This window comes from Oryctolagus cuniculus, chromosome 1, assembly GCF_964237555.1.
Source record: "Oryctolagus cuniculus chromosome 1, mOryCun1.1, whole genome shotgun sequence".
In the NCBI taxonomy this organism is placed as follows: Eukaryota; Metazoa; Chordata; class Mammalia; order Lagomorpha; family Leporidae; genus Oryctolagus; species Oryctolagus cuniculus.
In genome coordinates this window covers 197,544,593-197,568,324 of record NC_091432.1, presented here as the reverse complement: position 1 = coordinate 197,568,324, position 23,732 = coordinate 197,544,593, and the positions used below count along the sequence as shown (strand labels likewise).

At 53.5% G+C, this 23,732-nt stretch overlaps 2 protein-coding genes and 1 long non-coding RNA gene across 5 annotated transcripts in view; 2 read left to right on the top strand and 1 right to left on the bottom strand.

Annotated features, from left to right (window-relative positions):
* The first annotated feature begins 6,530 nt into the window (after nt 1–6,530).
* LOC138844603 (uncharacterized) lies at nt 6,531–7,870 on the top strand. The gene is made up of 2 exons (XR_011380651.1): nt 6,531–7,177; nt 7,253–7,870. It is a non-coding gene; the product is annotated as an uncharacterized lncRNA (long non-coding RNA).
* A 9,611-nt stretch (nt 7,871–17,481) lies between these two features.
* Nucleotides 17,482–19,595, top strand: ENHO (energy homeostasis associated). Of its 2 annotated transcripts, none has more exons than XM_070053556.1 (2): nt 17,482–17,980; nt 18,841–19,595. In XM_070053556.1, exons 1-2 carry the CDS (start codon nt 17,497–17,499, stop codon nt 18,882–18,884), a joined length of 528 nt encoding a protein of 175 aa, XP_069909657.1. In that variant the 5' UTR covers nt 17,482–17,496; the 3' UTR covers nt 18,885–19,595. The 2 variants fall into 2 exon arrangements, with proteins under 2 accessions (XP_069909657.1, XP_008271327.1); XM_008273105.4 differs by having other exon boundaries at nt 17,667–17,980.
* A 57-nt stretch (nt 19,596–19,652) lies between these two features.
* DNAI1 (dynein axonemal intermediate chain 1) overlaps nt 19,653–23,732 on the bottom strand; it is a 69,948-nt gene continuing 65,868 nt past the window's right edge. Inside the window, exons 19-20 of one of the 2 annotated variants that reach the window (XM_008273469.4) lie at nt 22,785–22,970; nt 19,653–19,988 (exon numbers count right to left, since the gene is read on the bottom strand). In XM_008273469.4, coding sequence (XP_008271691.3) covers nt 19,890–19,988; nt 22,785–22,970 — 285 coding nt within the window. In that variant the 3' untranslated portion in view covers nt 19,653–19,889. Of the gene's footprint in view, nt 19,989–20,814; nt 21,017–22,784; nt 22,971–23,732 lie in introns of those variants that run through there. The other variant, XM_051844574.2, reaches the window with a different exon arrangement.

The following is a 23,732-nucleotide window of genomic DNA, read 5'->3' as shown; positions in this document are numbered from 1 at the left end:
AGGAGTGGGCACTGTGCCGCGGCGGGTTAAGCCACAGCTTGGGACCCCTGCATCCCGTATCAGAGTGCCCGTTTGAGTCCCGGCTCCTCTGCTTCCGATCCAGCCTCCTGGGAGACAGCAGATGCTGGTGCAGGCGCTTGGACCCCTGCTACCCCTGGAGGAGACCCAGGTGTTGTTCCTGGCTCCTGGCTCCAGCCCTGGCTCTTGTGGGTATTTGGGGGGAGTGAATGGAAGATATCTATTGTGCGAGCGCTCTCTCGCTCTCCCCACCCCCACCTCTTGCTCAGCCCTTGAAATAGATGAAAATAAATAAACATTAAAAAGACATTGATTTAGTTACCAACCTTTGAGGATAAAGTAAGAATAGCTCAGGCCCTCGGCAGAAAAAGCGACACACAGGGGAAAGCGCAGTCTGATGGCGGATGTCTCCAGAGTAACGTTTGAGGAACAAAGATGATGCAGCCACGTCTACAAAGTCCGAAGGGGTAAAAAGTGTCACGCCAACCACCACTAACGAATGGCTGACCTCAGTGATGGATGGGGGGGGGGGGGCGCAGAAAATTCATAAACCTTTCTAGAAAAAACTACTCAGTGACAAAATCCAGTCGGCCTAGAGATTAATCAAAACCAGGAGTCCGGGAGAGGAGATTCGTGGCCACAGGGCTGGTGGTGACATCAATTCCGTTTAGGTTAAGACTCAACTGTGGGAACTTTAGTGGCAGAAGCGAATGTAAATATTATAAATCCTGATAAAACAACACTGGCTACATAATCTGGGGTGGAGACGAGGGCAGAGGCACTAATCACATTTGCTTTCATAGTTCAGAGTCAAATAATAGCATAGAAAACTGAAACATAATGATAAGAATCCTACTCCAACCTCTTAATCGAAACCATTTTTTCTGAACTTCAGAGAGGCCTTCTAGAAATATCTATTCTTTGAGATGAAGAAATATTTAGCTGCAGATCAACTATTTCTTCATTTTCATTCAGTGTCTGGTCCCTCTATTAAATTCAAGTAAAAGTACATTTTCTACTTGTGATAAAAAATATAGCTTCTATAGTATGTCCTATTAGGACTATAAAAATAGTCCCGTTCTGAGATATGCTTTCTGCCTGTCTGGGGCTCTCTCACTCTCCCAATGCTTCCTTCTCTCTGTGTGTTACTTCCCAAACATGATACTGAACATTCTGGGTCATGAGATTTTGAATTATTTGTTATATTTTTCCTTGTATACTTTTGTATGGCTTATTAATTTTTAAAAAATCAAGCATGTATCTTTTTTTCTGTCTGTTATTTTTATCTTTATTTAGAAGGTAAGAGAGATAAAGAAAGAGATAAAGAGACAGAGAGAGACAGAAAGAACTTCATGCCCCAAATGTCTGCAACAGCTGGGGCTGGGCCAGGCCAAGGTCAGGAGCCCAAAATGCAATCCAAGTCTCCCACATGGGTGGCAGGGACCCAAGTACTTGAGCCATCAGCTCCTGCGTCTTCAGTTGTGCGTTAACGGGAAGCTAGAATAAGAAGCAGAGCTGAGACTTGAATCCAGACACTTTAATATGGGATGCAGACATCCCAAGCACTGTCTTAACTGCTGTGCCAAACAGCCACCCTCAGTCTATTTTTAAAACATCTGTCGGGGCCGGCACTGTGGCGTAGCGGGTAAAGCTGCCATCTGCAGTGCTGGCATCCCATATGGGCACCAATTCAAGTCCCAGCTGCTCTGCTTCTGATCCAGCTCTCTGCTATGGCCCGAGAAAGCAGTGGAGGGTGGCCTGAGTGCTTGGGCCCCTGCATCTGCACGGGAGACCTGGAAGAAGCTCCTGGCTCCTGGCTTCGGATCAACATAGCTCCGGCCATTGTGGCCATGTAGGGAGTGAACCAGCAGATGAAAGATCTCTGTCTCTCTGTCTCTCTCTCTCTCTCTCTCTCAGCCTCTGCCTCTCTGCAACTCTGCCTTTCAAATAAATAAATCTTTTAAAAAACACAACAAGGCCGGCGCCATGGCTCACTAGGCTAATCCTCCGCCTTGCGGCGCCGGCACACCGGGTTCTAGTCCCGGTCGGGGCGCCGGATTCTGTCCCGGTTGCTCCTCTTCTGGGCCAGCTCTCTGCTGTGGCCAGGGAGTGCAGTGGAGGATGGCCCAAGTGCTTGGGCCCTGCACCCCATGGGAGACCAGGAGAAGCACCTGGCTCCTGCCTTTGGATAGGCATGGTGCGCCGGCCGCAGCGGCCATTGGAGGGTGAACCAACGGCAAAAGGAAGACCTTTCTCTCTGTCTCTCTCTCTCACTGTCCACTCTGCCTGTCAAAAAAAATAATAAATAAATAAAAAACACAACAAAACAAAAGAACCCACCTGTCTATCTACCTACGTCCAAGGCAAATAATTTAATCTCTATGAGCCTCATATTCCTTAGTTTCAGTCTAGGGACGACAAAGTCAGAGGGCAGTTTGAAGACTGTGAGATAAAATGCGCCCCTCCTTGTGATGGCCTGAATGACAGTCCCTAATATATTCACATCCTAATCCCCAGACCTGTGGATATTGGGGACTTTCTAAATGTGATTAAGTTAAGGATCTCGCGATGGGGAGATTATCCCGGATTATCTCGGCAAGCCTGAGGCATCTGATAGGAGGGAGGGAGGCAGGAGAAGTCAGCGTGGGAGGAGAAGGCACAGGATGATGGAAGCAAAGACAGAGTGACGCCCTGGGAGGATGGGGTGCTGGCCCCCCAGCCGAGGAACGCAGGCAGCCACTGCCAGATGGAAGGGTGAGCCATAGCTTCTCCTCTCAGGGCCCACGGAAGGGACCAGTTCTGCAGACACCGTGACTTGAACCCAGTGAAACCGGTTTCAGACCTCTGACCTGCAGACCAAGAGAAGACATCTGTGTGGTCTGACACCGCTAAGTTCATGGTCTGCTGCTGGGTAAGGGTTAACATCTTTGCTCTGTACTAACAAGCAGAGTCTGAACTGGTTACGCATAAGCAGATAGAAACTACAGTTGCAGCATTCATAGGCAAGCAGATAACAACCACATTTCACTCCCAGGATAGATGCTGCCTGACCTTGGGAAGGCCTCTACCATCACTTTAATCATGTCCGTTAGAAATAGCTTCATTAAAAGACAAAGGCCTCTGCCACAGGCCAGGAAGAAGCTGGGAGCCTGGAACTCAATCCAGGTCTCGCAGGAGGGTAGCAGGGACCCAAGTACTTGGCCATCACTGCCTGCCTCCCAGAGTGCGCATGCGCAGGAAGCTGGACTTGGAAGTGGAGCTGGGACTCAAACCCAAGCACTCCGATATGGGACGTGGGTGTCCCAAGCGGCATCTTAACCAAGCGTCCATGTGCGCTGTGGCACAGCGGGCTAAGTCACTGCGTGCAGAGCCAGCATCTTATATTGGAGTGCTGGGTGGAGTTCCAGCTATTCTGCTTCCAATCCAGTTTCCTCATCAAGTATTTGGGCCCCTGCTACCCATGTGGGAGACCTGATGGAGTTCCTGGCTCCTGGCTTCTATCTGGCCTAGTCCTGGCTGTGAATATATATATATATATATATATATATTCACCTCTTGTTAAACACTTGACCCAAGTTTCTCTGACATCTCTTCCCTTCCACTGTTGCCCAAAGGGAGGATGTATGTCCTCCATCCCAGGAGTTACAGTTCCTCACAGGCAGGTCTCTCTCCTGCATGGGCTGTGCCTATGTGAGGGCAGCGCAGGGCCCTGCACAGCAGCCGGCTCTGTCACTGTTGACTGAGCACATGAGTAACTGAGGGCAAGGCGAGCAGCTGGCATCGTAAGAGGCATTGCTGGCCGGCGCTGCGGCTCACTAGGCTAATCCTCCGCCTGCGGCACTGGCACCCCAGGTTCTAGTCCCGGTTGGGGTGCAGGGTACTAGTCCCAGTTGCTCCTCTTCCAGTCCAGCTCTCTGTGGTGGCCCAGGAAGGCAGTGGAGGATGGCCCAAGTGCTTGGGCCCCTGCACCCGCATGGGAGACCGGGAGGAAGCACACGGCTCCTGGCTTCGGATCGGCGCAGCGCCAGCCATAGCAGCCATTTGGGAAGTGAACCAACGGAAGGAAGACCTTTCTCTCTGTCTCTCTCACTGTCTATAACTCTACCTGTCAAATAAAAATTAAAAAAAAAAAAAAAAAAGAAGCATTGCCCTCTTCCCTTGGTGCCAAGACCTCTCCCTCCCCATTCGCACCTGGCATCCTCTCCTGCTAGACGTTGTCCTTAGCATTCTCTAAGAAGCCACCTGTGTCTTCATCTCTGACTTTCTCCAGCCAAAACAAATTTTTAAAATTTATTTTCATCTATTTTGAAAGGTCGAGAGAGGCAGACTAGAAAGAGCTCTTCCATGTGTTGGTTCACTTCCTAAACGCCTGCAAAGCCAGGGCTGGGCCAGGCAGAAGTCAGGAACATGGAACTCCATCCAGGTCTCCCACGTGGGTGGCAGGGACCCAAATCCTTGAGCTGTCACTTACTGTCTCAGCAGGTGCACAGTCACAGGTAAGCTGGATCACAGAAGCCAGGACCCAAACCAGGCACTCTGAGATGGGACGCGGACTCCCCAGGTGCAGCCTAACTTCCATGCCAAATGCCCGCCTCCAGAACACATTTTTCTGACACCTGTGTGACCCTGTTGGTGGGCTTATCTCTGTACTTGTCATGTATGTGCTCGTGTGTTTGTTGTATGTGTGTGTGTGTAGACCTGTGAACCCCTGTATGTGTGGTTTTCTGGATACAAGGTACAGGTGTCTCTGTGGGGATGTGTAGTTTGTGTGGGTGCCTGTGGCTGGGGTAGGCCCATTGCCATCTGTCCCTGTGTCTTTGCTTGTGTGTCTGTACTTACTACCGAGGGAGATTCCCATCTGATTTCTGCCCTCCGCTGTGGGAGCACTCGAGGCAGGTGTTGGCGCACCAGGATACCTTCCCGACAGGTCCTCCCTAAAGCGAGCTCTGTTCCAGTCACAGTCCTCCCTGTCGTGTTTCACGCCGAAGGCTGGAGTCAACCAACTGCAGACATCTCCCTGACTCTGGCCTTCTGGAAACCCAGGCTTCTTGAGGGGATGAAACTACAGAGAGAGGCAAGGAGGCGGAGCAATCCGAGGTCCCCCCCGCACAGAGGCCTATGTGCACACGGCAAGGAGGGACCCACAAATGCTCTCTCGTGGTGCCCCGGGAGTGGGGGCAGGGTGCGCTCTGGAAGAAAGGATGCCAGGCTTTTAACTCCCAGTCTAGGGACGCTCAGCAGAGACCATGTGCACCTGCTTGGCTGGGGAGAAGGAGGGGAGGACGGCGCCAGCAGTGACCTTCCTCCCTGCTCCAGGGACTGCAACCCAGGAGAAGGGCTCTATTTAGCTGAGCTTGGCTTTGTTACCATTTTTTTTTTTTTTGCCATTTTCAGTGTACAGTTCTATGGCCTTAAGTATATTCTTATTGCCGTGCAAGCACATACATAGTTTTTATGACAGAAAAACATTACTGACTGTGCACACCAACACTGCTCCATGTCCCTGGAGAGACATGTCAGCTAGAGCGGTGGCGCTGGGGCCGTGGGGAGGAAGGGGACGCTGCGTGCCAGGGAGAGGGGCTGGAGGAAGGATGGAGGGGACCAGGAATGGAGCAGAGTGTCCTGTGCTCAGTAGTGTGGGAGCTGGGAGCGGGGGCTGCAGACGAGTCGGGTCAGCCAGGCTGGGGTTGAAGGCCAGGCTGAGGCTCAGGAGTTTTTGCTGAGGGTCGGGGCCCAGGGAGCTGGGGAGTCCTGGTCGACTTTGTGTTTGGAGACAGCTCCAGGGGCCACGCAGAGGAGCGTCAGCAGGGAAGAGAATGCAGAGCCTGTGGTGGCCGAGAGCACTGGGCATGCGCGAGCGAGGCCTGAGGGCTACGTCCAGGGACTGGTGCCAGGGCAGAGAGACGGATGTAGTTCAGCGCGCACAGACAGAGAGGGAAGGGTCTTGTACAACTCCCCTTGTGTGGCAGGTGGTGGGACTGCGGATTGAGACAGTTAACCCTGGGGGAGTACAGGGTGTGGGCAGGCTATAATAACCAGGGCTGAGACGCTCACTCGCTCGCCTACAATCACAGCAAGTACAGGGCAGCCACGCTCTGATGCCGCCCCGCCAAGTGTGAGGCGCCGGGGGGGGGGGGGACCTCTTGGCAGAGGACATCCGGGCAGCAGTTAAGGGAACACCTGCGAGCAGACGAACCAGGGCTCCCGTTCATCTTTTTATTTTTATTTATTTATTTTTTGACAGGCAGAGTGGACAGTGAGAGAGACAGAGAGACAGGTCTTCCTTTGCTATTGGTTCACCCTCCAATGGCCGCCGCGGCCGGCGCGCTGCGGCCGGCACACCACGCTGATCCGAAGGCAGGAGCCAGGTGCTTTTCCTGGTCTCCCATGGGGTGCAGGGCCCAAGCACCTGGGCCATCCTCCACTGCACTCCCTGGCCACAGCAGAGGGCTGGCCTGGAAGAGGGGCAACCGGGACAGAATCCAGCGCCCCGACCGGGACTAGAACCCATGGGGTGCAGGGCCCAAGCACCTGGGCCATCCTCCACTGCACTCCCTGGCCACAGCAGAGAGCTGGCCTGGAAGAGGGGCAACCAGGACAGAATCCGGCGCCCCGACCGGGACTAGAACCCGGTGTGCTGGCGCCGCTAGGCGGAGGATTAGCCTAGTGAGCCGCGGCGCCAGCCGCTCCCGTTCATCTTGAGACAAGTCAATGAATCTCCCTGCTGCTCGGCTCCTTTAAGTGGAAGGAGGAGAACAGGATTACCCCTACCTCATGGGGCTGTGTACGGCTTTGCCAAGCTGATGTGTATTAGGAGATTGGCACAGGGCCTGCCGGGTTGTAAGCGCCCCCATCGATCTTAGTTTTTCATACCAGTAGCAGCAGCAAAAGGAACAAGTCCCAGTCTGCGGCCTGGAAGTGAAGCACCGGGGCCCCAGGCAAGGAGGCGTCATTGGAGAGGGGAAGAGGGTGGGGACAGAGAGCACCGCGCACCACAGATGTGGAGGAAGGGTCTGCGCCCTGAGCCGGACAGCCCATGGGCGCTGCGGGCAATGCCATGACGCAGACTCCAACTAGTGGTGAGGGAGCCTTCGGCCAAGCCACTGGATCACGTTGAATTTCCATCTCCTACTTGTGTCTGGACCCGTCTGGCATCCAGGTGAGGGTTGTCTATAATGAATGTCAAATCCTGACAGAGGCTGGGTACTTAATAACCAAGGCGTTGCTGTTTCAGGGAGGAAGAAGCAATGTTCCCAGAGAGTGGTTTCCTGGAAGACAGAGTTTGTAAAAAGGGATCGCCAGCTGCCAGGCTGCCAACCACTCAACAAGGGTAAGGACTAGAAAGTCTTCATTGGATGTGACAAGAAGGTGGAAATGACCTTGGTGAGCCAGCTTCAGGGACTGTGTGAGCAGAGAGAGGGGCAGCCGCTGAGGAGTGCTGGGAGGTGGGGAACAGAGCTAAGAAAGGTGACAGCTCGGCAGAGATGAGGAGAGTGACGGGTGAGGAACAGTGACCAGCATGGTCTGGGCTGGGAAAATCGGCCTGGCCCTGACTCTGGGGGCCGTGTGCCCACCCTGCCTCCAGCCAGCGAGGACTGGCTCCCGCTTGGGACCCTTTGTTCTCCACACAAGGCCCTTCTGTCTGGGCACAATCCCAGGCCCTTCCACGCTCCCTGGGCCCCAACCTGGGTCACCCAATGCTGAGGCCAATGACCTCCTCTCTCTGTCCTACTTTCCAGTGTGGCCTGGGAAAAGTGGGAACGCTTCACACCTTCTGTCTCTGTCCCTGTTCGCTTGGATCTTCACAGCCCTGGGGGATGGGCAGAGGCAATAAAAATAGCTATCAATTATATCCTTTCTCTGATTCCTTCCCATTGGTAGTTAACCATGCACATGTTAAAAATGTGTGAGAAAATTTTAAAACTTAAAAAAAAAATCTTCATCTGACTCCCGATCATCCTGTATCTCTTCTCCTTCCTCTAATCTTAAAGCCAGTTCTCCTGGAAGAATCATCTTTATTGTACCTTGACTACTCACTCACTCTTGAGACCACTAAAATCTGCCTTCCACTACCTCCCCCAGCTCCATTTCCTGCTGCCCACTGGATCTTCTTGCCAAGTGTGTTATTGTGAAATACATATTTGGTCTTTTTCCCAGTTCCTGGCAGGCAACTCCTAAAATCTCTGGAGTTTCCAAAGTGACGGTGTCTTTTCTAGGCAGCCTCTAGGTAGTAGCTTCAGGATGGCCTGAGACCAAGGCAGGAATAGTGAGCAGGGACTGGGAGAAGGGGGCTGAATGATAAGCTGATCACCAGCGGCCAGTGGTTTAGTCAATCATGCCAGGGTAATGGGGCCTCTATAAAAATGCCAGAGGGCGGTGTTTGGAGAGCTTGCAGACAGCGGAACACGTGGAGGTCTCTGGAGGATGGGCACTCCTGGAGAAGCGATGGAGGCTCCATGACCCTTCCACGTCCCTTCCCTTCCCTATCTAGCTCTTCATCTGGTGTTTTGTCGATATCTGTACTCGTTACAACAGATCAGTAAATGGACGTGTTCTCTGAATCCTGTAAGCCACACTGGCAAATTAATTGAACCTAAGGAGGGGGTTGTGGGAAACCCTGCTGATGGCCACCTGGGACTTGCAGCAGGCACTGGGAGTCGGGGGAAGGGCAGGCTTAGAGCCCCGTGGAACCTGACGCTGCCTTCAGGTGGAGTGTCCAAACAGAACTGGATCACAGGCTGCCAGTCGGTGTCTGCTAAAGAATAAGTCACTTGCCTGCTCGTCGGGGGAGGTCCCCAGGCCTGTGTTGATTGTTGTGCTGAGAGCAGAGAAAATATAGAGGTTTTTTCCCCTACACACCAAGATAATTGACAGCCTCCTTGTTCTAAATTCCAGTGGTCCATTTCCTATAAACGATTGCACTTCTCTTTTTATTATTATTAAAGTTTTTGATTGGGGTTGGCAGCGACACCAGCATCACCTATAGGCATCTGTTCAAGTCCTGGCTGCTCCACTTCTGATTCAGTTCCCTGCTATTGCACCTGGGAAAGCATCAGAAGATGGCCCAAGTGCTTGGGAGACCTGGAAGGAGTTCCTGGCTTTGGCCTGGCCCAGCCCTGGTGGTTGCGGCCATTTGGAGAGTGAACCAGCAGATGAAAGATCTCTTTTGCTCTGTCTCTGTCTCTGTGTAACTCTGTCTTTCAAGTAAATCAATCTTAAAAAAAATTTTTTTGATTAACATGTATGTTTTTGTGGGGCATAGTGCACTATTTCAACACTTATATACAGCATAACTAATCAAACCAGGCAACTGGCTTTTCCCTTTCTGGGCTGCTCCTGGACATGTTGGATTGATGACCACCACCACCCATTTCCTTCTAGAACCTCTTTTCTTTTTTAAGATTTACTTCATTTTATTTTATTTGAAAGTCAGAGTTACAGAGACAGGGAGCGAGATCTTCCATGTGCTGGTTCACTCTCCAAATGGCTGTAGCAGCTGGGACTGGGCCTGAAGCCAGGAGTCATCTGGGTCTCCCACATGGGTGTCAGGGGTCCAAGCACTTGGGCCAGCTTCTGCTGCTTTCTCAGGCCATTAGCAGGGAGCTGGATCAGAAGTGGAGCAGCTGGGACTCGAATTAGCTCCCATTTGGGATGCTGGTGTTACAGGTGGGATTTACCTGCTATACCACATGGTCGGCCCCTTCTTTCTCTGTCCTTTCTTGGTTTCCCTGTAATTATAGTCCCTCTTGACTTTCCTTCCACCTCTCTGACAGATCTTTTCTTTATACTTTGTAAATTTGTCTTATCCCCTGCATCCACAGAAGCCCTTTATGTTCTGTCTGGATGGCACTTGTTCTAGTGGAAACTGCCGTCCATTCATATGTTCTAATGGAAGCTGGAAGCTACCATTTTTTAAAAATAGATTTATTTTATTCATTTGAAAGGCAGAATTACAGAGAGAGAGAGAGGTCCTCCATCTGCTGGTTCACTCCTCAAATGGCCACAACAGCTGGGGCTGGGCCAGGCTGAAGCCAGGAGCCAGGAGCTTCGCCATAGCACCAGCCCAGGAAGCTACCATCTTACACTACTCCCCACACTCCCAACAGATCATTGGTACAGGGAGTGACAGCTAACTAAGGCCAGGATAATGAGTGCTAATGAGAGCAAGTCCCTAAGAATCTTGGAACTGGAACCAAGAACAAGCCAGAACTGAAACTGAAGATGATGATGAGCCAACATCTTGTTGAGTACCTGCATCGTAAAGCTGAGAGGGGGCAGAAGCTGTGTTTATTACCCCGTGGGCAAGGGAAGCACTGGAAGCTTGTCTGGAGACAGGATAGGAGAGAAGACGGGAGGGAGGAGCGGGAGAGAGACAGAATCATGCAGACAGGAAGGGAGAGAAAGGGAGGGAGGGATAAAGGGAGGGAGGGAGGAAGGGAGAGAGAGAGAAGCACAGCTGGGAGGTGGAGAGTCTTGATGACTCTGAAGTTCCCAGATGCAGTTTTTCCCAACTTTCAGCCACGTTCTTGCACTAGAACTCTACGAAACACTACAGTTTTCTGAGAATAAATCCCTCTTTTGCCCATGGTAGTTCAAGTTAGGGAGCTTTGACTTGTGACAAATAGACATTGGTGACTGGGATTCAAATATTCCAAATAACACAACTTAAAATCAGGAAATGACTCAATTGAGGCGTGCAGAGGAGCTGTGAGGCTCTCCTAATCCCAGCCTGAGAACCAGGGATTCCTTTTTATGTGACAGCAAAGCGATTACACCACTTCCATCTGTTGTCTCCCGTGTCATAGGTTGTGTGCAACTGAAGCTAAAGCACTTAAGATACGGTAAGAGAAAGTCAAGAGAACAAAACGAGTTAGCCAAGTGCGGGGTGGGGTGGGGGGAGGCGGTCTGAACAGGGGACAAGAATAAGCTTGCATTTAGGGTGGGTAAGGACATCTGTTTCAGTCTTGACCGCAGACTGCAAGGAGTTAGATAATTATGTGCCTAGCTAAATTTCAGAAGCAGAGTTATTTGCTGCTAATGTCAATTCGCTAATTAGGAAGCCGAGGTCCTTGCAATCAGGATGGAGATGCACTGGAAGATTCAGAGGAATTCCGAGGGTCTTCTTGTTGTTCCTACCCCTCCCAGCACATGAGGGGACGCCTCCGATTGTAGGGGGCATTGGCTGGAACAGGGTGAGGCGAGGGCACTGAAGAAGAAAAGCTCCCAGCCCTATCAGTCCCCCTGTGAGGACTGAGAGGGACTGAGGGAGCCCCCAGCCACAGTGTGGGAAACAAAAACCGCTCAAGACTTTGCTCAGGTGCTGGATCTTCTTGACAAACCTGGAGATTCAGAGAGCATGGTTTGAGGTCAGGGTTGTGGCTTACTGGGTTAGGCTGCCCGTACTGGCACTCCAGTCTGTGTCGCGGCAGCTCCATTTCCAATCCAGCTCCTTGCTAATGTGCCTGGGAAAGCAGCAGATGACAGCTCAAGTGCTTGGGCCCCCACAGCCCATGTGTCTGGGAGACCAGGACAGAGTTCCAGATGCCTGGCTTCGGCCTGGCCTGGCCCAGCCCTGGCTATTGCGGCCATCTGGGGAGTGAACCAGCAGAAATGTTTCTAAAAAAAGAGAAACAGCATAGTTCTACTAGATTCCAGTACCGAGTATGACAGTAGAAATCTGTTGTATTCACGGATGCCCTTCACCTTTAAAATGGTTTTTCCCATATTGAAAATCCCTATTTTAAAATCTAGCCTGCACCGTCTAGAAGTCAGAACTAAAATTCCCAGTATCCCTTGCAGCCTTTCCTTCACCCTTGTGAGACTTCCATTTGGAAGAGAGCAAATACGAGTGGAGTCAACATCACCACAGCTCACCCATGTTTCTGGTTCTCCTCTCCTGTGGACCAGGAAGACTGCGCTTCCCTTGTCCCTTGATGTTCAGTATAACCACGACTCTTGTTTTGATCGATGCAAAGACAGCAAAGGCCCGTGTATGGCTTTTCTCACTCTCCTTGCCAGCCACGGCACACCCTGAAAGCTCACTGTCAAAAAAGAGGGTGCCTCACTAGAAGATGCTGGGGTCTCTGGCATCCCTCAGCGACCCCAGGGGGCAAGACTCCTCTTTGCCTCCCACCCCCATACTGGAACTATAGCATAAGCAAGAAAAGGATGTTCACTGTTTTAAGCCAGTAGGATCTAGGGGCTGTTTGTGACTATTGTGTTACTAGCTGAGCCAGATGGGTATAGGTAGCAAGCAGGTTGGACATAAGGCTTCTATTTCTGCTGCTGGTAGCAACACCAGGGTCCAGCTTTGGGGGCTGGTAGAGGCAACAGTGGTATTTTGCAGATTGCCATATTGAGTTGCCACCACAGAAGGGCCACAGAGCTTGCAGAGTTGGCAGTGAAATGGAACTGTCGGTCCTTAGCATTCGGAGTGGCAATGGCTGTGTTTGGGTATTGCTCCTAGAAGCCTAGCCTCAAGTCCATTTCCTCAACCCCTCTAAAAATTTTGAGCTAAATAATCTCCTTTAACGAATCCCTTTTCCACTTCAACAATCTAGAGTTTGGATTCTGTTATTTGTGAAAAAGAACCCTGACTAATTAAAATGACTATATTTAATTAGTCTCAGATTCCATCGATTACAAGAGGCAAGTTATTTTATGAACGACTAAGAAAAAAGAGAGCTTAAAAACTATCACATGCCATTCATTGTCAGATACATTCTGATTTCAGAGTTTAAACTGGAAAAAAAAATACACTTAGAATCAGTGAAAGATGGGGTTGGCACATGGAATTCCCCCAAATGAAAGGTCTAGGCAACTGATTTAAAAGGTTTTTTTTTGTTTGTTTGTTTTTCTTTTTTTTGACAGGCAGAGTTTAGACAGAGAAAGAGAGACGGAGAGAAAGGTCTTCCTTTCCATTGGTTCACCCCCCCAAATGGCCGCTATGGCCAGCACTGCGCCGATTCGAAGCTACGAGCCAGGTGCTTCCTCCTGGTCTCCCATGTGGGTGCAGGGCCCAAGCACTTGGGCCATCCTTCACTGCCTTCCCGGCCACAGCAGAGAGCTGGACTGGAAGAGGAGCAACCAAGACAGAACCAGCGCCCTGACCATGACTAGAACCCAGGGTGCCGGCGCCACAGGCAGAGGATTAGCCTAGTGAGCCGCGGCACCAGCTGATTTAAAAGAATTCTATCATCTGTGTGTATATGTGTGTGTGGGGGGGAATCCCACCCCCAAATCTCATAATGCAGAGATCTGTGACTGCTCAAGCCCTGGGTAACCCTTAGGGCAGCACGAGCAAGTGTAGCGGTCCTCAGAACTGTGTCATACAAAGAAATCCTCCACAGGGGCCATCTCAGAGCACCAGGCAAGGGACTTCAACCCTGTGGGTAAAACCAGATTGATCGATCCAGCCACAGAAGTCAGTCAACAGATGCCATGAGATTCTCTAGTCTTACCATGTTGCTGTTATTCACAGCCAAGGAATGTAGGAGATGCTGTGGATCAGAGACCGACGTTCTGTGCTTCCTTTTTACTCCATTTCATTCTCTATTTCTTGCCTCTGTAAACATCAAGACTTTGTGTGTGTGCATGTCTCTGTGTGTGTGTGTGTGTGTGTGTGTGTGTGTGTATGGAGTCCCCTTGAAAAAGGTGGTTCAGGGGCCAGTGCTGTGGTGCAGCAGGCTAAAGCTCCTGCCTGCAACACCAGCATCCCATATGGGCGCCGTGTCAAGTCCCCGGCTGCTCCACTTCCCATCCAACTCTCCACTATGGCCTGGGAAAGCAGTGAAAGATGGTCCAAGTCCTTGGGCCCCTACACCTGTGTGGGAGACCTGGAAGAAGCTCCTGGCTTTGGATCAGCTCAGCTCTGGCCATTGCGGTCATTTGGGGAGTAAACCAGTAGATGAAAGACCTCTCTCTCTCTGGCTCTACCTCTCTCTCTGTAACTCTGTCTTTCAAATAAATAAAATATTTATTTAAAAGGGGGGGTGCTGTGGCATAGCAGGTAAAGTGCAGCCTGCAGTGCCAACATCCCATATGGGTGCTGGTTCAAGTCCTGGCTGTTCCACTTCCGATCAATCTCTCTACTATGGCCTGGGAAAGCAGTAGAAGATGGCCCAAGTCCTTGGGTTCCTGCACCCTCCTGAGAGACCCAGAAGAAGTTCCTGTCTCCTGGCTTCAGATGGGCACAGCTCCAGCCATTGCAGCCAATTGGGGAGTGAACCAGTGGATAGAAGACTCTCTCTTGCCTCTCCTTCTCCTCTGTGTAACTCTTTCAAATAAATAAATAAATCTTAAAAGAAAATGTGGTTCAAAGGCAGTTGAAAGGTAATGGGGGGAGCAGCACTAAGGTGCTGTGGGCCATCTGCAGAGTGAACCAGCGGATGAAAGACCTGTCTCTCCCTTAACTCTGCCTTTCAAATTAAATATTTTTTTTAAAAAAGGCAATAGAGGGGCAGGCACTGTGGCTCACTTGGCTAATGCTCCGCCTGCAGCACCAGCATCCCATATGGTGCCGGGTTCTAGTCCCGGTTGCTCCTCTTCCAGTCCAGCTCTCTGCTGTGGCCCAGGAAGACAATGGAGATGGCCCAAGTCCTTGGCCCCCTGCACCCACGTGGGAGACCAGGAAGAAGCACCTGGCTCCTGGCTTCGGATTGGCACAGCGCTGGCCATAGCGGCCATTTGGGGGGTGAACCAACGGAAGGAAGACCTTCCTCTCTGTCTCTTTCTCACTATCTCTATCTGTCAAAAAAATAAATTAAAAAAATAAAAAGGCAATAGAATTATTGGAAGCCATATCCGCATCTTATGGAGACCTAACTAGAGCATGAAGGGATATTTCCCAGAGAACTAACACTTGAAGAACAGTGGTCCTGCGATGGGAGCTCCGGAGGCCATGGCTGGATGTGTAGCCCTGCATTTAGAGAGGGGGCAACCTTACTGGCATGCGCACAATGGGCTGGCTGGATGATGGGGCGAGGGCATTTCCTTGAGCTCCATATACAGGAAATGATGTGCATGTGTTGGGCAAACAAAGAGTGGAACAGTACTGAACATGTGCAATTTTGCTTATTCACGATCCCTCTTCTCCTGGAAGCCCTCCACCCTGCTGCCCATGTGGGTTAATCATGTGGGCCAGGTTCATCAGTTTGATCTTCATCCCTTGGCCGCTGTTGACTGGTCCAAAATTAAACATCTTACTTGAGTTAGCTAAGTCGAGCCAATCAGAGTACTTCCTGTGGAATTTGCATTCGGAAGCAGCAGCAACAGCAGCAGCAGCCATCCCAACCAGCAGTCTCTCTGAAAGCCTAGACAATGAATGTTAAGCTTTGGAATTTTCTGAAGTCACGTGGGCCAGAAGAGCACTGGAAACCAGCCTGGGAGAGGGATGACAGGGGCAGGGGTAAGGAAAACAGGGGAGGGAAACGCAGGAGACAGGCAGAAGGGAACAGAGATGAGAGGTGGCGGGAGAACCCCAGTGGCTTTTTGAATCTCTTGGTTCTGGCTGTTCTGCAGGGACCCCTGCCTTTAGGTTTCAATGTCTGATTACAAAGGTATCTCTTTGCGTAACGCAGTTCTCACTGTCCTTGGCTGAGCTCATCTATTCTTCGGGCTTACCTAGCACTCTTGCTGGTAACTCACAAAAAGTTATTGTTAGCCTGGACCTCCCTGCTGAACCTCAGACCTGTTCATCCAGCTCCCCGTTGAACATCCTCGCCTGGGTGTCTCACCGAATTCAGCACAGCCAAAACGGAGCACATCTTCCGCTCACCCCAGCGCCTTGCTCAGATTCACTCCTTCTCCTGTGGTCTCAGCTCAAGAGGCGCCACGAAATTCCCAGTCACTAAGCCAGCAGTTATCCCAGACTTTCCTCCCCCTCCTTCCCGCCTGCATCCTCCGGAGCTCCAAATATCCTCACTGCTCTCCTGTTCTCTCCACTTCTATTCCCCTCCAACATTTCAGTCCCTCAGCATCCCTCTTTGCCTTCACACCCAAATGCCTTCAACCGCCCCGCCCCCAGCAGCCCAAGCCACCCTTCTAATTTCTGGACATTTCTGCTCCAGACTCTTCAGTGGTTCCCCCGTGCTTTCAGGATAAACTACAAATTTCTGCGGCTGGGTCACAAACTCCACCCACATTATATTCCAGTGTGTGATAACATCTGTCTCCTGTCTCCCACAGCCCAACGTGTCTTTCTCACAATGCTCTCACTGGCTGGGTAACAGGGTGGTTCGGAGTACTACCATCAGTCCACACAGAGGAGCTCTGTGGGCCCCAGTCATTGATTTTAGATGGTCTCCAAGCACTCCAGTAGCTCTGGGTGAAATACCTTCCAGATTATTTTATCCTTCCCTTTCTCTTTTTGGTGACAGCATCTGAATTTTTAGGAGTCTTGTGTGAATTTCATGGTGCTGGGGGAAGGGGCCCCTTAGCCACAGGGTCCTTAGGGTTAAGTCTCCACATTTGTGGCATTTGCTGATGTGACTGGCCTGGAATACATGATCTAGTGACTAACAACCCTGAGAGGTACCAATCACTGTAATCATTGTACAGGTGAGGATGCTGAGGCCCAGAGGTTCCAGGAGGTCACAAGCTTAGTAAGTGCTGGAACCAGAAATCAACCCTACCCTGATTCCAGTAGTACTGACTGGATGGGTCTGGGTTTCCAGGCAGAAGTTAAGGCTGCATTTGGGAGCACTGGGATTCTTCAAGTTCTCGCGTGAGGGATGTGATCATCCACAGAGAATATGTAGAGCGAACACTTACGAGGCATCCGCTGGAGAGGGTCCGGGAGACGGAGGCCTGCCTGACTGCTCCTGTCCGAGCTGGCTTCCTCTCAGGAGAGCGTCTAGGACAGATGGAGCCAGGACATCGCCATGGCTGCAACTCCAGCCAGCGGCGAGCTGGCCCGGGGATCACCACTCCAAAGCACAAGCCTGCTCCCAACACGGGTGGGAACGCGGTAAATGTGACCAAAGAACGTGTTGCCAGAAATTTTCGATACCTCCTAGGGCCGGGGGAAGGTGGGGTCTACTCCAGACCCCTTACAGTGGGTACGCAGAGCTCACACCCACGTGGGAGATGGGCGGACCGGATTATAGGAGGCTTCCCAGAGGAAGAAGTTCATTCTCCTCTCAGGTGTGGGGATGCAGCGCCTTCCTTCAGAGATGAGGGGCCAGAGATTCCTTCCAAAGAGAGAGAGGGGTGGTCTCCTCAGATGGGGAGGTGCAGAGACGCCGGCCTTCCTCAGGTGTTGGGCGTGCAGTTTTTCAGGTGTGCAAGGAATAACGTACCCCTGCAGGAAGGCAGGCTTCGCCCCCACCCTACCGGCTCTCCGGGGAAGGATCAAGACAAAGTAGCCCCTTCGACCCTCCCCCCGCCCCGCTCCTCCACCCTCCCCGCACAAGGGGGTGGGCCCGTCCCACCCCAGCGCAGGGCCAATGGCGCTACAACCTAGCGCGCCCAGCCAATTGAATGGCGGCAGCGGCGCGGGGGACGGTTCCGCCTCGCCACCGGCCGCAGGCTGCCGGCCACCCAGGAGGCGGGGCTCCTCGCTGTTTTTGCTGCCGGCCGAGCCCAGCCGAGCTCCGTCGACCGCCGCCGACCACAGCTGAGCCCAACCGAACGCAGCCGAGCCCCGCGCCGCCGCCGCCGCCGCCGCCCGAGCGCTGCCGAGCCGGCGAGCTAGCGGCCGCGGCCGCGGAGGAGGCGCCGCCCCAGGGGGAGGAGGTGCCGGCTCGCCGCAGACCGCCCGCGGCAGAGGCCGCCCCGGTCGCGCCGCGGCGGGAGCGGCCGGCGGAGGCTGCGCGGCCGAGGGGGAGGGCCGGGGGAGCGGACGTCGCCCCTGCCAGCCTCCCGCCGCTCGCCGCCCCCCGCCCGCAGGCTCCCGAGCCTCAGTCGGCGCCGAGCATCCCGCTGCCCCGGACCCTCCCGCGGGCGTGCTCCGGGCTCAACCCAGGTAAGGGGGCCCTCCCATCGCGGGCGCGGGGGCCGAGACCCAGAGACGGAGAAAAGAGACGCGCACACCCACACGGAGACAGAGATATAGTCGGGGAGAAAGAGAGACAGACACAAAGACAGAGACACTTAGGAGACCACAGAGCCAGACCACACGGAGAAGGAGGCACGTTCACGGGGACAGAGGGACACCCAGCCGGGCGCACGCACACACACACACACACACACACACACACACACACGGATTGGAAGAGAAAGACACACTGAGAGATGGGGACACACAGAGACAGCCACACACACGCACACACACAGAGCTGGGTATGCAGAGGCAGAAGCCACATACAGCAAGGGAACAGAGAGGCAGAGTAGGACAGCCAGCCACACACACACCTGACCCAGAGAGCCTGGGTCCCATGGGGAGGCACACCTAGGTACACATCCTTGGCTCCACAGAGCCCACACATGCCTGCCAGGGCCTCCACAAAGTTGCCTCTGTGTGAGCTGGCGCCTGGGGACGTCTCCTGGGCCGGCTGGCTGGAGTTGCAAGAGAGAGGAGGTGCCCAGGCCACAAGGAAGCTGGTCACAGTCCCCCTCCTCCTGGGTTTTGGATTACCCCAGTCCCATCCACCAACAGAGTGCTTTTGAGGGCCCCATCCTGATCCTGGGAGGGCAGGTGCCTGGAACCAGGCCTGGGGCTGAGAGTGCCGGCTCCTTGGGGTATTTGAACCTGCTGGGACCCAAGGTCCTTGGCCAGGGAGGCCAGGGATCTGGGAGGGGAGATTGGTTCCCTGCCTGTCCCCTAGGCCTCACCCCCCCACCTCCCTGCTCACCCTGTTCTCCTTTGGTCTGTGCCCCCAACAGGCTCGCAGCTGCAAGGAGACATCTCCACTGCCCAGGACCACTGAGTGTGTGGACAGGACAGCCTCCTTTGGAAGGCTGGTCACCCCGGAGCCCCGCCTCGGCATGGGCCTTGCCACTGAGGCAGCTCCGCTGTCTGTGCTGGTCTGAAGGTGCTGCCCGTCATGGGGGCAGCCATCTCCCAGGGGGCCCTCATTGCCATCGTCTGCAACGGCCTCGTAGGCTTCCTGCTGCTGCTGCTCTGGGTCATTCTCTGCTGGGCCTGCCACTCTCGCTCTGCTGACGTCGACTCTCTCTCTGAATCCAGTCCCAACTCCAGCCCTGGCCCCTGTCCTGAGAAGGCGCCACCGCCCCAGAAGCCTAGCCATGAAGGCAGCTACCTGCTGCAGCCCTGAAGGCCCCTGGCCTAGCCTGGAACCTGGGACCTAAGCCTGGAAATCAGGATCCCAGAGGCCAGCCTGCGTGGAGCTGGACCCAGCAGTGTAGCCACCCTGGCTCCACAGGGGGCTCAGGTGGCCCGAGGGAGATGGGCGTGGGGTGGGGGTTCATGAGTTGGTGCTAGGGCCAGGGCCATCTGGACTCCACTCCATCCCAAGGGCCAGGGGCTGGGTTTACCCTTTCCCTGGGCTAAGTGCCCCTGGCCCTCTAGGTTGGGGAAGCAAACCGGAGCCCATGGCAATAATGGGAGGGTATCCAGGCTGGGCTCCTCTCCTGGTCCTCCCTCTGTTCGCTGGATAATAAATGGAACTATGGCTCTACTCTGAGGTTTTCTCCTCTTCCTCAGGGCCCCATGGTAGCAAAATTAAAGATGTGGGTGGGCTTCCAGACACAGGTTTATTTGTGCAAAGTAAGACAGTCATGGTTAAGGGCCAAGTCTTGGGGTAGGGTGGTGGGACCGTAAGGAACAGAATGAGAAGGGCGGATGCTAGGACTTGGGTCAGGGGTGGGGCCGCCAGGAGGCTGCTGAGGCCGGGCTCAGGGGCAGCCCAGGGCCAGGCAGTACAAGTACTGAATCTAAGAACTGGGATTGGGCTTGGGACTGGGCCAGGCCCTCAGATCTTGGTTTTTACTTCCCTCACCAGGTTTAGCAGCTTGTCCAATTTTGCAATCTCCACAGCTGGACCCTTCTGCACTTCCTGCCCCTTCTTTTCCTAGGGACGGGAAACACAAGGAGAGGGACAGTGTAGGCTGGACCGCCTTGTTCCGGGTCCCTGCACACTCCTCTGCCCAGCCTGCCCCAGCCGTGCCCCTCCCCTCCACTGCCCCTTTGAGATGCTTCCCGGCTCAGGTAACCCAGGGACCCAGATGTGGACCTGTGAGAAGGCATCCGGCTCTGCCTCTGAACCTCCCGTGGACCTCACCTTGATGCTGGCAGGAGGGGGAGAAGGCATCTATGCCCTGACCCTCAGAGGAACTGGCTTTTCAGGCCAGGGTGAGCTGAAGCTCTGGGGAGGGGAGGACCTAACTTGGTCCCTAGCTGAGTCCTATCAAGGAGGTAACAGGTGAGTGCCTGGGGACAGGTGTGCACAAAGCCACGGGTGCCCTTGCCTAGTACCGTGAGGTTGGCAGTGGGGTGCCATTTAGGGACAGGCCTGCTGTGTCATGGTGGGGGCAGGTATCAGGACAAGTCAGAATGCAGATGGGCTGTCATCCTGTGTGACTTCAGACGCCATTGTCTGGGACTGTGCCAGAAGAGCAGACCCCCTTACTGTCTGCAGAACACTCACATGCTTCCACAGGGAAGTTGGCCCCTGTGAGAAAGGCAGTTGGGAAGCTGGGATGTGTGTCGCTCACAGGCCCTGAGAACTCCTTGGCAGGTCAGCCCCAGTGCCATCCTCCCTACTGTCCAGGCAGTCGGGGATGAACCATGGCAGGGCAGTCTGGGCAGCTGCTATTTCCTGTCTTTCTTCCATTCCTGGGCCCCCACCCTCCCAGCTCCCTGTGTCCACTGCTCGCTGGCACCTGCCCCAGCCTTGCCTGCTGAGGGCCGAGTCGGGGTCTGGCCTGGCCTGTGCAGTGGAGAAAGAGTTCAGGACCACTCGGCACCTTCCTGGCCCCATGCTGGCTGCTGACGCCCTGCAGAACTGAGCTTTGCTTCTGAGGACAGCCTTTGGGAGCACCTGCTCCCCAGCCGCTTGCAGCCCTGCGCCTCTGCCGTGTCCTAGCTCACCGCCACATGCTGGAAACACAGGATAGAGTCTTTTCCTCCCTTCCCCTGCCCCCTTCCACCTCACATTGAGCTCGAGTTCTCTCCTTGGCCTCATCTTGTCCCCTGGGAGTTAGGGGAACCTGGTTTGTCGTTCCAGTTCCAATGTAAGCCCCCTCTATGACTTTGGGTAAGGCCCTTGCCTTTCTGAGCCTCAGTTCCCCATCTAGACAGTAGGTAGGGAAAAACAGTCCTCGACCTGGGACAAGTTGGGCTCTGACACCAATCATTGGCTACTCCCTGGGCAGGGAAGCCCAGTGTTGTGGGTAAGCGCTCTTGGGAAGGCAGGGCTATCCAGAGGACTTAACTTTTGCATGAATCACTTGGCTACTGATAGAGTCGGATCACCAATCTCATAAGAACCTCTAGTCTACCCAGGTACCAGCCCCCAGCTGTTTCTGCTCAAGTTCCCAATGCCCCAGGTCCCCATGTCGTCAGATCCTCAGGGACGTAGGTCCGTAGGTGTGTGGAGTACAGCTCTCCCAGCCATGACTGGCCCTTGCTCAGAGAGGAGGTGGAACTAGGGGATCCTTGCCCCTTGGATCCGAGTGGGTATACCAGGCAGGCTTCACATTCACGGTGACCATCACCCTCCCAGAGGGTTGTCCAGCTCTGCCAGCTTAAGCTTGGTCTCTCTCCTTATTAAATTAAGAACAGATTTCATCTGTTCCACAAACTGTGCTGCCTCCTTCCCCCTCCCTGAGGCCAACTAGCTGGGCTCAGCACAGAGATTCAGACCACGCCCGACTCTCCCACCCCGAAAGCCCACCACAGCCTCTGGGCCACAGCTGCAGGCGCTTAGCAGCCTTCCGAATATTTATAGCCAAGTCCACCCCCTCCCCCAGCTGGCTACAATTACAGGCCCGGCCAAACTCCCAGTCCTTGCCACTCTGGCCATGGTGGGAAGTAGACCAAGCCCCACCAGGCTGCCTTGGTAGGGGCACATTAGGGAGAAGTCAGTAGTTGCTAGAAACAGGCCCCTGCTCTTGTCTTAAACTGTAGCAAGTGCCTCAAATTGCAACCAGGAGGTACAGTCATTAAGGCAACTTTCTTAGCTCTGATCCCAGCCCAGAACCTAATAGAAAACAAAGAGCCATGTCCACTCAGCTCACAACTGGGCTCTGGGTTCTAAGGTCTGAGCGGTGAGGTTGGTTCCTGAGTCAGGTCGGGTATCTGAAGTCAAGGCTTTGGGTGCTGCTGCCTATATTTGGGGGTTCTTGGTCTCTGAGCAGGGTCTCATCCCCAGAAACAGGAAGCAGAGCTCAAAAGCAGAACAGTGTAACTGCTGACCTAGTTACTACCATCCTCATGGCTCATTTCCATTTTGCTCTGTGGACCCACAGCTCCCAGCTCGGGAACCATTGGAGCCGAAACCCTGTGTGAGCCCAGCAACGATGCATTAGCTCAGCCCCAAGCCCCCTGCCCGGGTGACCTGTGGTACCCATCGCATTCTCCGCTCCAAATAAGCCAAGGATGCCTTCGCACGCACCTGTTTCAGTCCACCTGCTCACTGGTTAACTCCACCAGGGGCCGCACAGGCGACTCAGACGCAATACATGAAAACTGGTCATTGTTTCTGCACAAACCTGCTTTCCTCCTGAGCTCCTCATTTGCGCCGCGACGCCATCTTTACCCTTACCCTGGGTCTCCCAAGCCAGAAGCCTGGGGGTCACTCCTGGCTCCTTTCCCTTTCTCTTAGAGACTCTATCTCTAGCACGGCCCATGCTCCCATACCCCATACCTTTGGCATCTTGCGCAAGTTGGGTGAGAGCTTGAGGCAAGTGATGTGTCCACGGTCATCACCCACGATGATGATGGGGTGGATGGGGTTGAACTGCACGTGGGTGATCTTGTTCTTCTTTTTGGCCACCACGGGCTGGTTGCAGATGGCCTCGTATTTGTTGATGGCCAGGTCAAACACGTGGGCCTATGGAGAGATGGCCATCAACATGCTCCGGTGTAACGAGGCCGCTGTTGCCAGCCTCAGCAGAACCAGCCCCTGGACTTTCTGGAGATACCACAGATGGCTGGCGGCTGGCACACTGTAGCTGGAGGCAGTGGCACAGGGACTTCTGTGTCTCTGTTTGTGTTTCTTGTAGTTGAGGGAATTTGAATGAAAAGAGCTCAGGAGAAATTTTTAAGTCTATGCAGAATTAATGATAATAACAGCTACCGTGTACCGAGCACTTAGCTTATACTAGACTCTGAGAAAGCATGTCAGATGGTTGCATCCCTCACAACCACCCTAGAAGGTGGTTCTGTTAGTATCCCTGTTTTATCAATGAGCAGTGAGTGGCCAAGCCGGGGTTTAACTAGTTAATATATGCAGCATGTTCAGATGCCGCTTGACCCGGAAGTGCTCCATAGACATGGGAAGTTGTCTTAATCCATACTCTATGGATTCTCGCCTGGACAACCTGATCAGCCTCCTAACTGGTCTGGTATAATCCATCCTCCATGCAGCAGCCAGACTTCCCATTAAAAAAAAATTGTAAATTCCTCCACGGTCTCTCTTGGTATTATAAATAAAATCCAGATTCTCTACTGTAGCCCACCTCCCTGCTCTCAGAGTCTCCTCTTTGCTTACTATGCCCCAGTCACGTTGCCCTTCTGGTTCCTTAACCCCCTCACGCCCCTTGCCACCTCAGGGCGTTGGCACCAGCCATTCCCTCTGTGTGGACTCCTGGTC